The 12,955-nt window shown below is 30.2% G+C and overlaps 5 protein-coding genes across 8 annotated transcripts; 4 read left to right on the top strand and 1 right to left on the bottom strand.

The window, feature by feature from the left end:
• The first annotated feature begins 118 nt into the window (after positions 1 to 118).
• Positions 119 to 5,217, top strand: LOC143150754 (stromal membrane-associated protein 1). 2 transcript variants are annotated; one of them, XM_076319231.1, is made up of 9 exons: positions 119 to 379; positions 988 to 1,121; positions 1,232 to 1,399; positions 1,469 to 1,673; positions 1,752 to 2,024; positions 2,096 to 2,388; positions 2,470 to 2,613; positions 2,687 to 2,819; positions 5,077 to 5,217. In XM_076319231.1, the coding sequence occupies exons 1-8, from the start codon at positions 262 to 264 to the stop codon at positions 2,801 to 2,803; spliced, it is 1,452 nt and encodes a 483-aa protein (XP_076175346.1). In that variant the 5' UTR covers positions 119 to 261; the 3' UTR covers positions 2,804 to 2,819; positions 5,077 to 5,217. The 2 variants fall into 2 exon arrangements, with proteins under 2 accessions (XP_076175346.1, XP_076175345.1); XM_076319230.1 differs by lacking the exon at positions 5,077 to 5,217 and having other exon boundaries at positions 123 to 379; positions 2,687 to 3,094.
• LOC143150759 (small ribosomal subunit protein eS28) lies at positions 5,169 to 5,614 on the top strand. Its single transcript, XM_076319243.1, has one exon. It carries the CDS (start codon positions 5,228 to 5,230, stop codon positions 5,423 to 5,425), a length of 198 nt encoding a protein of 65 aa, XP_076175358.1. The 5' UTR covers positions 5,169 to 5,227; the 3' UTR covers positions 5,426 to 5,614.
• Positions 5,615 to 5,671: 57 nt separating this feature from the next.
• On the bottom strand, positions 5,672 to 8,319 carry Mrgbp (MRG/MORF4L binding protein). Of its 2 annotated transcripts, XM_076319232.1 has the most exons (5): positions 8,098 to 8,319; positions 6,910 to 7,163; positions 6,645 to 6,766; positions 6,210 to 6,570; positions 5,672 to 6,142 (listed from the first exon to the last, which is right to left on the bottom strand). In XM_076319232.1, exons 2-5 carry the CDS (start codon positions 7,013 to 7,015, stop codon positions 5,988 to 5,990), a joined length of 744 nt encoding a protein of 247 aa, XP_076175347.1. In that variant the 5' UTR covers positions 7,016 to 7,163; positions 8,098 to 8,319; the 3' UTR covers positions 5,672 to 5,987. The 2 variants fall into 2 exon arrangements, with proteins under 2 accessions (XP_076175347.1, XP_076175348.1); XM_076319233.1 differs by lacking the exon at positions 8,098 to 8,319 and having other exon boundaries at positions 6,910 to 7,164.
• Positions 7,094 to 8,005, top strand: LOC143150756 (vacuolar ATPase assembly protein VMA22). Its single transcript, XM_076319234.1, has 2 exons — positions 7,094 to 7,241; positions 7,433 to 8,005. Exon 2 carries the CDS (start codon positions 7,496 to 7,498, stop codon positions 7,994 to 7,996), a length of 501 nt encoding a protein of 166 aa, XP_076175349.1. The 5' UTR covers positions 7,094 to 7,241; positions 7,433 to 7,495; the 3' UTR covers positions 7,997 to 8,005.
• Positions 8,320 to 8,697: 378 nt separating the features above from the next.
• Mcm2 (DNA replication licensing factor Mcm2) lies at positions 8,698 to 12,945 on the top strand. 2 transcript variants are annotated; one of them, XM_076317908.1, is made up of 15 exons: positions 8,698 to 8,824; positions 9,018 to 9,190; positions 9,264 to 9,427; positions 9,500 to 9,582; positions 9,650 to 9,832; positions 9,910 to 10,121; positions 10,197 to 10,389; positions 10,466 to 10,669; positions 10,926 to 11,157; positions 11,240 to 11,490; positions 11,551 to 11,715; positions 11,791 to 12,090; positions 12,184 to 12,366; positions 12,451 to 12,606; positions 12,684 to 12,945. In XM_076317908.1, exons 1-15 carry the CDS (start codon positions 8,822 to 8,824, stop codon positions 12,810 to 12,812), a joined length of 2,631 nt encoding a protein of 876 aa, XP_076174023.1. In that variant the 5' UTR covers positions 8,698 to 8,821; the 3' UTR covers positions 12,813 to 12,945. The 2 variants fall into 2 exon arrangements, with proteins under 2 accessions (XP_076174023.1, XP_076174024.1); XM_076317909.1 differs by lacking the exons at positions 12,451 to 12,606; positions 12,684 to 12,945 and having other exon boundaries at positions 12,162 to 12,248.
• Positions 12,946 to 12,955: the final 10 nt, after the last annotated feature.

The raw sequence follows: 12,955 nt of genomic DNA, 5'->3' as shown, positions 1-12,955 counted from the left end.
CTTCTCGGTAGATGGTAACCCTAAACTGATGTCGTATCGTCGACGAATCTACTTATTGTTTTGTTTAAGGCATTAAAACGAACGATCCAATAGAATTCCTGCAACTACATGACGTTTCAGTGAGTAACGACTCGTACTGTTGGGGGCGTTTGCTAACCGTTGCAGCATACACTTGACGGCTCTCGTGCGTGTCCAACGTTGCGAGAAGGAAACATTGTTTTGGATCTATGCGTGGTTAGAGACCTCGGTCACTGTGTAAAAATGACGTCCCGCCTGGAAAAAGAACGTGCCAAACAAATACAAGAAAAGTGTCAAAATCTTTTGACTCAAATGCTACGCGACGAAGACAACAAGTATTGTGTCGACTGCGATGCAAAAGGTTCGTGGATCAATTGTGAATACTCTAGCGATGTCTTCTTTTTCCTACTCGACCGATTGCCTTGCATTATTTCGTCCATTCCCGGCGAGCGTTGCAAAATTGAATTTCTTATTAGACGACGATGCGTGCGGGTCATCAATATCGATTTTAAAACGACCTAGTTTCGCCCAGTGAAACATTATAGATTTTTAATTCCACCCGTGACAAACCTTAAATGACAGCGATTACGGGTAAACGTCACCAATGTTTTGTGGTCGACCATTCCTTTTTATTCGCACATCTGCGGCATAATCGATGATTGATGATTTTCCTATTGGTTTTCAATATAAGATTTTGCACAGAAGCGGCATTTTCTAATTTCTTTGTTTAACACATTCGGTTATTTAATAAATGTATGTATAACTTGAATTGTTTTATTACTATTGATTTTTTCATTATTTTGTAAATTCTATTTTATTTCTTTCTTTCTCAAGTGTATACATTGGATGCGAATAAAAGTTTCAAATATTACATATTTTTATGGATATCATTAAATATTCTTTACAGATGAAGTATAAATATGTTTCTTTATTGCATAAAGTAGCTCCATTTATATATATGTTTTATAGGACCAAGATGGGCTAGTTGGAATTTAGGTATATTCCTATGTATTCGTTGTGCTGGAATACATAGAAATCTTGGAGTTCATATCAGCAAAGTTAAGTCTGTTAACTTAGATACATGGACACCAGAACAAGTAGTGGTATGTTTACAATGACTAAGGCTTATGTCTTTATGCTTTTACGTTTTCAATTGTTCGATATGACAATAAATTATAGAGTTGTACATGCAATGTATCTTCATTGTTTACAGAGTTTACAACAAATGGGCAATTCCAGAGCAAGAGCAGTATATGAAGCAATCCTTCCAGATGGCTTTCGAAGACCTCAAACAGACTGTAGTCTTGAAAGTTTTATTCGTGCAAAATATGAACATAAAAAGTATATAGCTAGAGAATGGGTGCCACCACCTTTACCAAAGGTATAATTCCTTTCACTTTTAAAAGATTATATTGAATTGTAAAATTTAACAATCTTGCAAATTGTATAGGTAAATTGGGATAAGGAACTTGATGAAGAAGCAGAAAGACAACGTAGACGAAAAAAGGAAAATTCAAAAACCGCTAATAATCAATCTATACTTCCACCTGTAAAAAAGCCAGAAGTAGTGCCTCAGTTGCCAAAACCTAAAAGCTCTGTCAGTCCTAAACCTAATAGGGCAAATAACTCTGCAACTTTAGACTTGTTGGGCCTAGGTAAATTTCTGTCAACATATATTTTATTTATGACATAAAATAAAAATGGTACTTTTAAAAATGCTTAATTTTTAACAGATGCTCCAGCAGCAAATCAGTCAAATATAAATGGTAGTGGAGACGATATATTTTCTTCTTTTTTATCTGCATCTCCTTCAACAGTTTCAATTAATAGTTGTACTTCCAATACAACCACAGACGCATCAACAAGTATAAGTAAAAGTGAAGAAGAAAGTTTCTTTAATCAACCAGCACCATCACCTCAAGAAAGAAGTAAAATGTCCAAAGACAGTATTTTGGCCTTGTATGGTACACCGGGATATCAACAATCAGCAATTTATGGAGTTCCCGGTATATTTATTACTTTAAATCTATTAATACATTGTGAAAATTATTAAATATTTTTCCATATTGTGTTTTAGGTGGAATGTATGCTCAACAATCCACTGTTCAATATAAACAAGTACCAAACATGGTAACGTTTGGTCAACAAAATAGTTTTCCAAATCAACAAAGTTCCTTATCTCAACTTAATCAGCTTCCTACTCAGATGCCTATTACAACTAATCAGTTACCCGTAAATCAGAATCAAATGACAGTAAATCCTAATTCATTAGGACCAGTGGCAACAAACTCTTTAGGAAGTTTACATGTAGGCCAGATAAATCAAATGAATGGTGTACCTAATCCTGCCATTGCAATGCAATCTCAAATGGTATGTAAATTTATGTGTTGCACAATACAAATGTCAAATCTATTCATCAATAGATGGACTAATTGTTTCATATATCCATAGATGATGCAACTAGGACAGTCTAATATTAGTAATAGTAATGGATGGAGTGGGATGTTAACACAAAATCTTCAACCAGCTCCTGGTAGCAATCCATTTTTCAACTTAACTTCTCAACAACAACAATCTACTGCTTTTGGTGCTCAGGTATATGTATTGTATACCATTTCATAAATTATTCTACAGTGTAATAATAATTATGATTATTCTCATCTTGTAGTTACCGCAGCAAATATCACAACTATCTTTAGGTGGTACCAATTTCTCGACCACACCAGGAAAGTCCACTACCACTGTCCTTCCTGGACAAACGCTTTCTACCAATTTGTGGCAGTAAAAATTTTATGGATATTGTTAGTTGATTGATTATTCCATTCAGTGTTGCACACTAGTGTCGAATGTTCGTTACCCACCATGATTACATTTCCATATTAGTTTGGAAATTGCTCTGGGACATAACACTACTAAGACACAAATAAAATGAACTCGAATGCTGCCATTTTCGAAAAGTATTTCGCGAGTGTGTACAGTACTTCGAGTCAGAAAATATTTTTCTTCTAAAGCTTTGCTAGCTTTCAACATTATTGTTGGAAAAGTGGGAACTAATAAAAACGAATTTTTGACTGATTGTAAAGAGTTATTCGTGACGTACAGTGTAGATGTACTCAAGAACGTAATTATGTTATTTACAAAAATGGGTGCTTTTGTAAACACATCTAACGTATGTCAGGGTCCACTTTCATTATGGCAAAAAATATTTCATTATACTTAAACAAGTACAAGTATCTTTAGTACAATAAGCGTATTTTGCGACATGATTCATTTTTATCCCAAAATACAAAGTGAAAACAGAGCACGTAATAGTTTTCACAAATTACTAAAAATATCAGACAAACTGTATGATATATTAAAGGCCACTTTACTTAAGAAGTGACCAAGAATTTTTAAATGCAGACTCGTTTTCTAGCATAATATAATGTTTGTATGCAAACAAAATGTATTAAATATTTTAAAGATTTGTTTGCTATTTTCGCATGTGACTAATATTGATTAATTAATAATTAAAAAGACAGTGTCTTGTGTTTAAAAAGTTTGCGATATTGTTGTGTTTATATTTGAATAGTGTGTTGCTTAGAGCGTTGAATTTTAACGTTAATTACACATTAAAGAAGATTTTAGAACTTAATATTTTTCAACAAGTATTATTATTACTTCTTACAAAACTAAAATGCATTTACAGTTTTTGTTAATACCTAATGGCTGAGACTTAATGATCTGGAGATATAACGGATATTCTGTTTCATATGTATTTAAAATATAGTAAACACTTTTGGTTTGCAAGCTCCTTGCATTTCAAGAAACATTTTAGTTGCAATTAATTGTAATTGTTGATGCTTAATTAAAACTATGCTTAAAATCAGGTTATGTATGTTTCTATGTTATAAAATTATGTAATTTATTTGCCATGTAACGAGATAAATATTGAAACTTGACAATAAGTTTTAGACATCTGTTACATTCATGCTGTATTGTTTTACATTTTTTTCTTAACAAATGATACTAAATCATGATGCTATTAAATATAAAGTGCATGATATAAACCTATTAAATAGATTTTTGCACGTATTATAAATAATTAACAATCATGTAATTTACGACGAAGCAATCAAAAACAGTTGAGTCTAATATCTTGCTGTTGCATCGAAACATTTAACGTATTGTAAAATTGATATAAGTACAAATACATATTGTCAAAATGTAGCAAAAGAAAATTTTTATAAAATTATCGACTGAAAGATTCATAACATTACGACGATGAAATCAGGAAGTCATATTAATTTATGTTTCAACGACCATAAACAAATAAAAATTATATTTATCGATGATTATACAGAGAAAGTTCTCAGGTGAACATAAAGTTACATGGCAAGTGTAGAACAAAACTGTTATAAGAAATTATACGATTAAAATGTACATTACAGTTTACCCTGAAGTTGAGCAAAACAAGTGACATTCCTTCGCTTATTTTAAATCGTAAGTAATATACGAATCTTTATAAGCACAAGGAATGTATTCTATAACGAACATGCAATTTAAAAATATGTTAATATTTTTTACAACGTTATGCTTTCTTTACCCTCTCATCATATAGGTAAAAAAGTAAAAATATATATATATATATATATACACACACATATAGTATATTTAATATTAAAGCAAATTATCAAAATATGTATGATGTTGATTTCATAGCATTCAGGCATCGATATTATTGATTTATCAACTGATTGGTTTTTGAAAGATTCAAATTCTACAATAATCAAATGAAATAATGATTACACTACATTTTTCCATTAAGTTTTTATTATCTATTTTTAATAAATAAGTTAACCTTTGACCAAATAGTTATAAATTAGAAAACCAATCACATTTTTCAACTTTCATATTTAAATTTAAATATACTGAACGCCATCTGCTACAAGTTAATATTTATATTATGATAGTAAATTGAAGTATTTAAATTTAAAATTATTAAATACTACTTATTTTAATAAAATGCATGTTTTACATTGCCGATTAAAAAAATACTTTAACATTTTTTTATGATAGATTTGAAGTTCACTAAACTTTAATTACTGACAACTGACTGGAGAAACTACCGGAAGTCGCCATTTTTGTTACTGGATTATGAAGTGAAGAAGATTCTTTCACTTCCTTGAAAGCTCTTTTCGTTGTTGCATCGAAGCCACGTGAGACCATCATGGATAAACCAGTAGTTTTGGCTCGTGTTATAAAGGTGTTAGGCCGAACTGGTTCACAAGGACAATGTACGCAAGTTAAGGTCGAGTTCCTGGGAGAACAAAATCGACAAATTATCCGAAATGTAAAAGGACCGGTACGAGAAGGGGATCTCCTAACCTTACTGGAGTCGGAACGTGAAGCAAGAAGACTTCGATAAAAAAACTTATTTCCGATATATTAAGAACTGTCAGCAGTAACTAAACTCTGACAATACAATTCATTCCAACGGCTGAACTGAGCATCGTACAACTATTCCAATAACACAAACAAGTTTGATCGAAACATCCATGTCAATGAAGATGTCTGTGACTTCTGTAATAAACACTGGCTAATATTTTGCAAAGTGCTTATTGTACCTTATTTTCACAACTTACTTACATTAATTCAATAACTTAAGTTTAAAGACTTTAATGCCTGGTATATAGTATTACTTTGAGCCAATATTATATTCTTGTGGTTTATATACATTGTAACAAATTAATTTCATAAGTTTAATATTTTTTTGATATTTCATTATAAAGCATATTATATTTACAGTAGATTAATGCAAAATTCATTATAAAATTGAATTTATATAGATACATAGTCTTTCATAGAAGTCTTTACGTGGTTCGTGCATATGAATACACGTGAGACATATTTTGTCTACAATTTAAAAAACAAACAATGTTTGTTCATGATGTAAGGTAAGAATAACAACTTGGACATTAAAGAAATTGTTATATCCTTCTTCGTTTTGGTGGAGGTGTATCACGTGGACTTGTTGAAGCTTTAGAGGAGCTATCCATACTCTGCCTAGTTGGACGTTTTGGACCTCGTTTTAAACTTTCACGGCCAGAATCAGAATCCTTACGTTCCTTTTTCCCATTTGATGCTAAGAGGAAGAATTATTAAATTTTACAAACATTGTTAACAAAAATATTAGAAACAAATAAACGTACTTGTTTCTTCAGGATCATCTTTTCCCTTTGATCTTCCTTTAGAAGATTTGTGATCTTTTCTAATATCTTTAATGTCTCTAAGTTTGTCTTTCTTTACTTCTATATCCTTCATGTACTTTTTAAATTCTTCTTTTTTTTTATCAACATCTTTGCTTCCTTTGAGATCACGAAGAATAGTATCTTTTTTCATAGGATCTTTAATATCTTTGTCTTTCTTCATTTCTTTATATTTATCTCTTTGTTCTTTTAGTTTCAATTCTGGTTCTTCTCTCTTTCTAGATTTAAGTGGTCCCAAAAACTCTTGTTCTGGTAAAGAAAAATCTATCTCTTGACTAGGAAATGGTAAATCTTCCATATCATCCTGAAATAATTTAAATGGTCTTTTAAATTTCCTTTAAATGACTGTACCTAATGCTTTAATACAACAATAACTACCAGTGCCATGAGGTCATACATTGATTCCAAATGATCCCAAATCATTTTTAGCGATATATCCTTATGAATGGCAGCACGAAATTTTTCCCATATACAAACCATGTGAAAGTATTTATTGACGCCTTTAAAATAGAAATGTCTTATAAAATCTTGCTAAACAGCAGTACACATTTTGTATCATATTATTGTTATTTATAATTGTTTTTATGTCAAATCAATGTAAATATAACCTATAGAGACTTCATTATATCATCGTAAATCTTACCAACAGGCTTATGTCCATTCATAGCAAAGAACAACTGAATTTCATTTTCAACATTCCATTCTATTTCATCGGTTGAACCTTCTGTTTGTTTCTCTTTAACTGCCATTATTACAATTCGAAAAATTGTATCATATAATGTCAATTTCGTCGCGCTCTCATTCTTTAAACAGTTAATAGCACTGTCGAGCAGTACTGCCAAATGTTACAACTTCACAGTTTAAGGTGTATACATGTGACTACTTCTTTGAAGTGTTCTAAAGAGAATTACGTGCAAAATGAATTGTGATTATTATTATCTCATATAAAACATATAAAAATGACAGATTACAAAGGTAATTCAGAAATTTTTATTAATATGTATTAGTGGTTAAGTATAAAAATAAAATACTATTTTGATGTTTGGTGTATGTATGAAAACGTATAAATACGATAGATAATCGTTGAATCTAATATTGTAATTAACGTATAGAATAATAGAAATGCGTATATAATATTTTACATTTAATGTACATGTATATTTCAGATAACATCCCAAACTATTGTACCTTACAATAAATATCTCATTATAATATTGGTAATATACAAAATGCATGACAGTGTAGATGATATATGTAAAGCAATTGATGAAAATTTATTGCGTAATTTAGAGCTAATGGAAGAGAAAATTAATATCAATATTCAACTGGAAAATATATTACGCGATGGTCACATTGAATTAGCTAAAGCCAAATATATACGTGGCAAGGAAAGTATAAGTGTATTACAGATTCCTGATGATGATGAAAAAGTGGCTACACTATTTGAATTAGAAACAAAGATAACCGAAGAAACAGGCAAAATAATTCCAAACTTTGATCTAAGCTTAAAAAAGTTAGAGAAAGATGGAGATAAGATTCAAGATCCTATAAAATGGTTTGGTGTACTAGTTCCACAGAGTTTACGAATTGCTCAGAAACGTTTCCAAGAATCCCTTTATCTTGCTATAAGGGCAGCAAATATACAAGCAGAAATCACTTCTGTATTAGAAAAATTAAAATCTTTATACTTTTTAAAAAATGATTCTTGTCTAACAGATGTCAATAAATAATAAAAATGATTACGTAGTGTCAGTTTATTTATCCAATTTTGGTCCACTACATCATTTTCGAGTATACTGTCACAAAATATTTTTATTTTTTTATTAATTACCTTTGTATTTTAATAAATATAATACTAGAAAACATTCCGTAGGTAACACAGATTCGTACCCGCATGAGGGGAAAGTCACCAAGTCTCACTTTCTCTTCTCCTTCATAGTACATTTCTATGTTGTATTAGAACAGACGAGGTATGAACTAGGGATCTAAGAATAAATAAAACTTGGAAAATTCTAGTAAGCTGGTAGAGTAGTTGTATATATTAAAATATTCTTAGTTTCATGTTGTTTAAATATCCCAAGTTCCAACTATGATAATGAATAAAACTTATAATTACAAGATTTTCTGATAAAACCGCTATGTTAAAAACAGATTAGATATAAAGTAGACACATAGTGTATAATGAGCTATGTACATGTTAGACAGCAGTTTACACAAATTAGTGGTAATATTCTGCTACGAAAAAAATGGAAGTCTTTACAAACTTAGATGTTTTACCGTAGATGGCGCTATTGTTTCTGTATATGGTTAGTAACTTTACTTAGTAAGTTACTACTTAGTAAGTTAGTAACTGTGAATTGAAGTGATTGTTGGTGTGATTGAACATACTTAATCAAGAATTTCCCGCCAATTCCTTTCTTTTGGTTTCAGTTTATTGTAGTGTAAATAAAGAAATATTTTCCGTGATTATACATGTGTTTACGTCTGCGTATTTGTTTATGTTTGTTTTATTTACAATTGTTTTATAAAATTCAGTTTCTCGTAAGATAAATATAATGGTAAGATATTCAAAATATAGAAATATAGAATTGTGTACAATGTTGATATGCAATAAAAATATTATCCACCTACACTAAAGTAAAATTGTTAATATATAAAATTGTTCAAAATACTTTATAATTGTACTAAAATACACTTATAATTTGTGTCTTTTAACCTTGTATAATTTTCCTTTTATAACATTTTCTTTAGGATCTTAGTAGTTCTCCAGTACGCTCTGATAGACATACAGAGGCAATGACTTCTCCTGCTCCAGAAATAGATGAACCATTTGAAGATGAATCTGATTTACTTGATAATGATAATGATATTAATCAAGAAGAAGAAGGAGAAGGGGAAGAGTTATTTGGTGATAATATGGAAGAGTAAAATTATTTATATTTTTAAATTTTGAAGACATTGAATGTATTTAGTGTTTACATTGTTGTAATTTTTTAGTGACTATCGTGCTATGCCAGAATTGGATAGATATGATCCAAATGTGGTTGATGATGAACAGTACTCGGAAATGTCTCAAGGAGAACGTGCAGCTGCTGAAACTGCAATGCAGATAAGAGATAGAGCAGCAGGCATTGTTAGGGATGATAGATATTTACTTTATGGTATAATTTTTCTTTAGAAAAATCAATATATTTTTGAAAATATACTACAACATATATATTTGTACATTTAAGATGAAAGTGATGAAGAAGAAGTGCAAGCACGTAAGAGACGCATGGCTGAAAAAGCTGCAATAGGTGAAATTGAAGATACAGAGGTAAGTATCTTTTTCTGTTTCTTGCCTTATTGTGTGACATATAATAGTATTTATTATTTTGTTTCAGATGGTTGAATCTATTGAAAACTTAGAAGATACAAAAGGTCATTCAGTTAAAGAATGGGTATCTATGTTAGGACCACGAACAGAAATTTCAAACCGTTTTAAAAGCTTTTTACGTACACATACTAATTCAAAGGGACAATACATGTACAAAGAACGAATTCGTCATATGTGTCAGAGTAATCAAGTAATATATCTGTTATTGATTATAACTTACAACAGTAATATTTAAATCCAAAAAATACTTATTTTATGTCTTAATAGTCTAGTTTTGTTGTGGAATTTCCTATTCTTGCTAGTAAAGAGCATGTCTTGGCTTACTTTTTGCCAGAAGCACCATTTCAAATGTTAGAAATATTTGATGAAGTGGCAAAAGATCTAGTGCTAACTATTTTTCCCAGTTATGAAAGAGTTACAAGTGAAATTCATGTCAGAATATCAGAGCTACCTTTAATAGAAGAAATACGTACATTTAGGTAAAGGATAGCCATGTATTAGATAAAATGTCGAATATTAAATTAGATAATGATACAGTTTGTCATATATATTAGGAAATTACATTTAAATCAATTAGTACGTACTCTGGGAGTTGTTACTGCAACAACAGGAGTATTACCACAATTGTCTGTTGTAAAATATGATTGCACAAAGTGTGGATATGTACTTGGACCTTTTGTACAAAATCAAACTACTGAAGTTAAGCCTGGATCATGTCCTGAATGTCAAAGTATTGGACCTTTTATGGTAAGGTCAATTATTCAAGCTGTTTTATTTGTGCCCAAAAGTATTTGTATTGTAATTATAGTAATATTGATTATAGATTAATATGGAACAAACAATATATAGAAATTATCAAAAAGTTACAATTCAAGAATCACCAGGTAAAATTGCTGCAGGAAGAATACCTCGAAGCAAAGAATGTATTCTTTTATCGGATCTTTGTGATCGTTGTAAACCTGGCGATGAAGTAGACGTTACCGCAATTTACACGAATAACTATGATGGTTCTTTAAATACAGAACAAGTAAAATATATATTCGCATACGATTATTTTTTAAATTTTATATTGCAATTGGTGCTGTTTGAAGTTTCCGATTAAAAGTTGTATCGTTTTGGAAAAGCGTTTCGACACTTTGCCAAAGGTTCAAACGTCGAAATTCAAAAGAACACGGCATATATCTGGACGCTTCAAGCATTATCAACTTCATAAATCCAGGCCGTGAAAGTCTCAAATATCTCAACTTCATAATGATTAATTATTTTATTATTTCATACAATAGGGGTTTCCTGTATTTGCAACAGTTCTTCTAGCTAATCATTTGCAAGTAAAAGGTTCAAAAGAAATTGTTGAATCTTTGACTGAGGAAGATATCTCTAGCATTATTTCTCTGAGTAAAGATCATCGAATTATTGATCGCATTGTTGCAAGTATTGCACCGTCGATCTATGGACATGAATATACAAAAAGAGCATTAGCATTAGCAATATTTGGCGGTGAATCGAAAAATCCTGGTATTTTCAGTTTTTAATGTCGTTTCCAACATGTAATTTTTAATAATACAATATGACAGAATTTTAATAATTAAATGTGCAGGTAATAAACATAAAGTAAGAGGAGACATTAATGTATTATTATGTGGAGATCCAGGAACAGCTAAATCTCAATTTCTAAAATACATTGAAAAGATTGCACCAAGAACAGTATTTACTACAGGTCAAGGAGCTTCAGCTGTTGGTTTAACTGCTTTTGTAAGAAGATCTCCAACAACTCGAGAATGGACATTAGAAGCTGGTGCTTTAGTACTTGCTGATCATGGAATCTGTCTCATTGATGAATTCGACAAAGTAAATATATTGTTTGTATTAAATATTTGTAGTAGGATATCATTATTATTGTCCTTCCAGATGAATGATCAAGATAGAACGTCTATTCACGAAGCTATGGAACAGCAAAGTATATCTATTTCAAAAGTAGGAATTGTTACATCACTTCATGCTAGATGTTCAGTAATAGCTGCATCTAATCCCATTGGGGGAAGATATGATGCTAGTATGACATTTTCAGAAAATGTAAAAACTTATATATAGTTGTAATCAATGAAAGACTACAATAAGCAGTATTTATATAGAAATTTTTTTATTTAGGTAGATTTATCGGAACCAATTTTGTCTCGTTTTGATATCCTTTGTATAATAAAAGATGAAATAGATCCTATGCAAGATCGACACTTAGCTAAATTTGTTGTCAATTCTCACATTAGACATCATCCGGCAAATGCAGAAAAAACAACGTCTACAGAAGATAATGCTCATGATATATCTATTCCACAAGATCTTTTAAAAAAATATATAGTTTATGCAAGGCAAAGTATTCACCCTAAATTAACGAATATTGATCAAGATAAAGTGGCAAAATTATACAGTCAGTTAAGGCAAGAAAGTTTGGTGAGTTAGAAATTTGTAAATTGTAAACTTTAGTATTATTCTAGAACTATACTACTGTTATAATAGTACAGTTCTAATTTTGATAATGTTTAGGCTACTGGGAGTTTACCAATTACTGTACGACATATAGAAAGTATTATTCGTATGGCTGAAGCAAGTGCTAAAATTCATTTACGTGATCATGTTCAAGAAAGTGATATTAATCTTGCCATCAGAATGATGCTTGATAGTTTTGTTGATACACAAAAGTACTCAGTAATGAAAAGCATGCGCCAGGTAAATACCTTTATTCAGATTTCAAATGTATTTACAATAATTTTATTGAAATTGCAACAACATAATGTTATATTATTTTTCAAGACATTTCAGAAATATCTATCGTATAAAAAAGATCACAGTGAACTTCTGTATTACATACTTAGGCAAATTACATTAGATACTTTAGCATTCCAAAAAGCTATACATGGAAATCACATTACAACAATTGAAATCTCTGAAAAAGATCTGCTGGATCGAGTATGAATAATTCATTTTATTTTATACTCTCTGATATAAATCCATAAACATTATGTAACTAAAATTTTATTTTCTAGGCTAAACAAATCGATATATATAATCTTCATCCATTTTATGAGAGTGACATTTTTAAAACAAATAACTTTGTTTACGATTCAAAGAGAAAAGTAATAATACAAACGCTTCCTGAAAGTATCGATGACTAACGAAAGATTAAAAATAATACAATATGAATAAGTGTGTAATTATATTTGCATCATGATATTATGTAATACAAAAACATCATGTGGACTGTATATGACTACATTCGTATTTTATTCAAAATATTTTTATATTTGTACCATTCAGA

Source organism: Ptiloglossa arizonensis, chromosome 8 (genome assembly GCF_051014685.1).
Source record: "Ptiloglossa arizonensis isolate GNS036 chromosome 8, iyPtiAriz1_principal, whole genome shotgun sequence".
NCBI classification, from domain to species: Eukaryota; Metazoa; Arthropoda; class Insecta; order Hymenoptera; family Colletidae; genus Ptiloglossa; species Ptiloglossa arizonensis.
The sequence above is the reverse complement of the archived record's forward strand: the minus strand, read 5'-3'. Positions and strand labels throughout refer to the sequence as shown.

Bases quoted from the DNA above. Each gene is read 5' to 3' on its own strand.
- LOC143150759 (XM_076319243.1), top strand. From the start codon at position 5,228: ATGGATAAACCAGTAGTTTTGGCTCGTGTTATAAAGGTGTTAGGCCGA.
- Mrgbp (XM_076319232.1), bottom strand. From the start codon at position 7,015: ATGGCAGTTAAAGAGAAACAAACAGAAGGTTCAACCGATGAAATAGAA. The intron at 6,571-6,644 runs GTAGTTATTGTT...AAATTATTTCAG, and splicing joins TGTATGACCTCATGGCACTG to GATGATATGGAAGATTTACC. The intron at 6,143-6,209 runs GTACGTTTATTT...TCTTCCTCTTAG, and splicing joins AGATGATCCTGAAGAAACAA to CATCAAATGGGAAAAAGGAA.
- LOC143150754 (XM_076319231.1), top strand. From the start codon at position 262: ATGACGTCCCGCCTGGAAAAAGAACGTGCCAAACAAATACAAGAAAAG. The intron at 1,674-1,751 runs GTAAATTTCTGT...AATTTTTAACAG, and splicing joins TTTAGACTTGTTGGGCCTAG to ATGCTCCAGCAGCAAATCAG. The intron at 2,389-2,469 runs GTATGTAAATTT...ATATATCCATAG, and splicing joins TTGCAATGCAATCTCAAATG to ATGATGCAACTAGGACAGTC.
- LOC143150756 (XM_076319234.1), top strand. From the start codon at position 7,496: ATGCATGACAGTGTAGATGATATATGTAAAGCAATTGATGAAAATTTA.
- Mcm2 (XM_076317908.1), top strand. The intron at 9,428-9,499 runs GTATAATTTTTC...TGTACATTTAAG, and splicing joins TGATAGATATTTACTTTATG to ATGAAAGTGATGAAGAAGAA. The intron at 12,607-12,683 runs GTATGAATAATT...TTTATTTTCTAG, and splicing joins AAAAAGATCTGCTGGATCGA to GCTAAACAAATCGATATATA.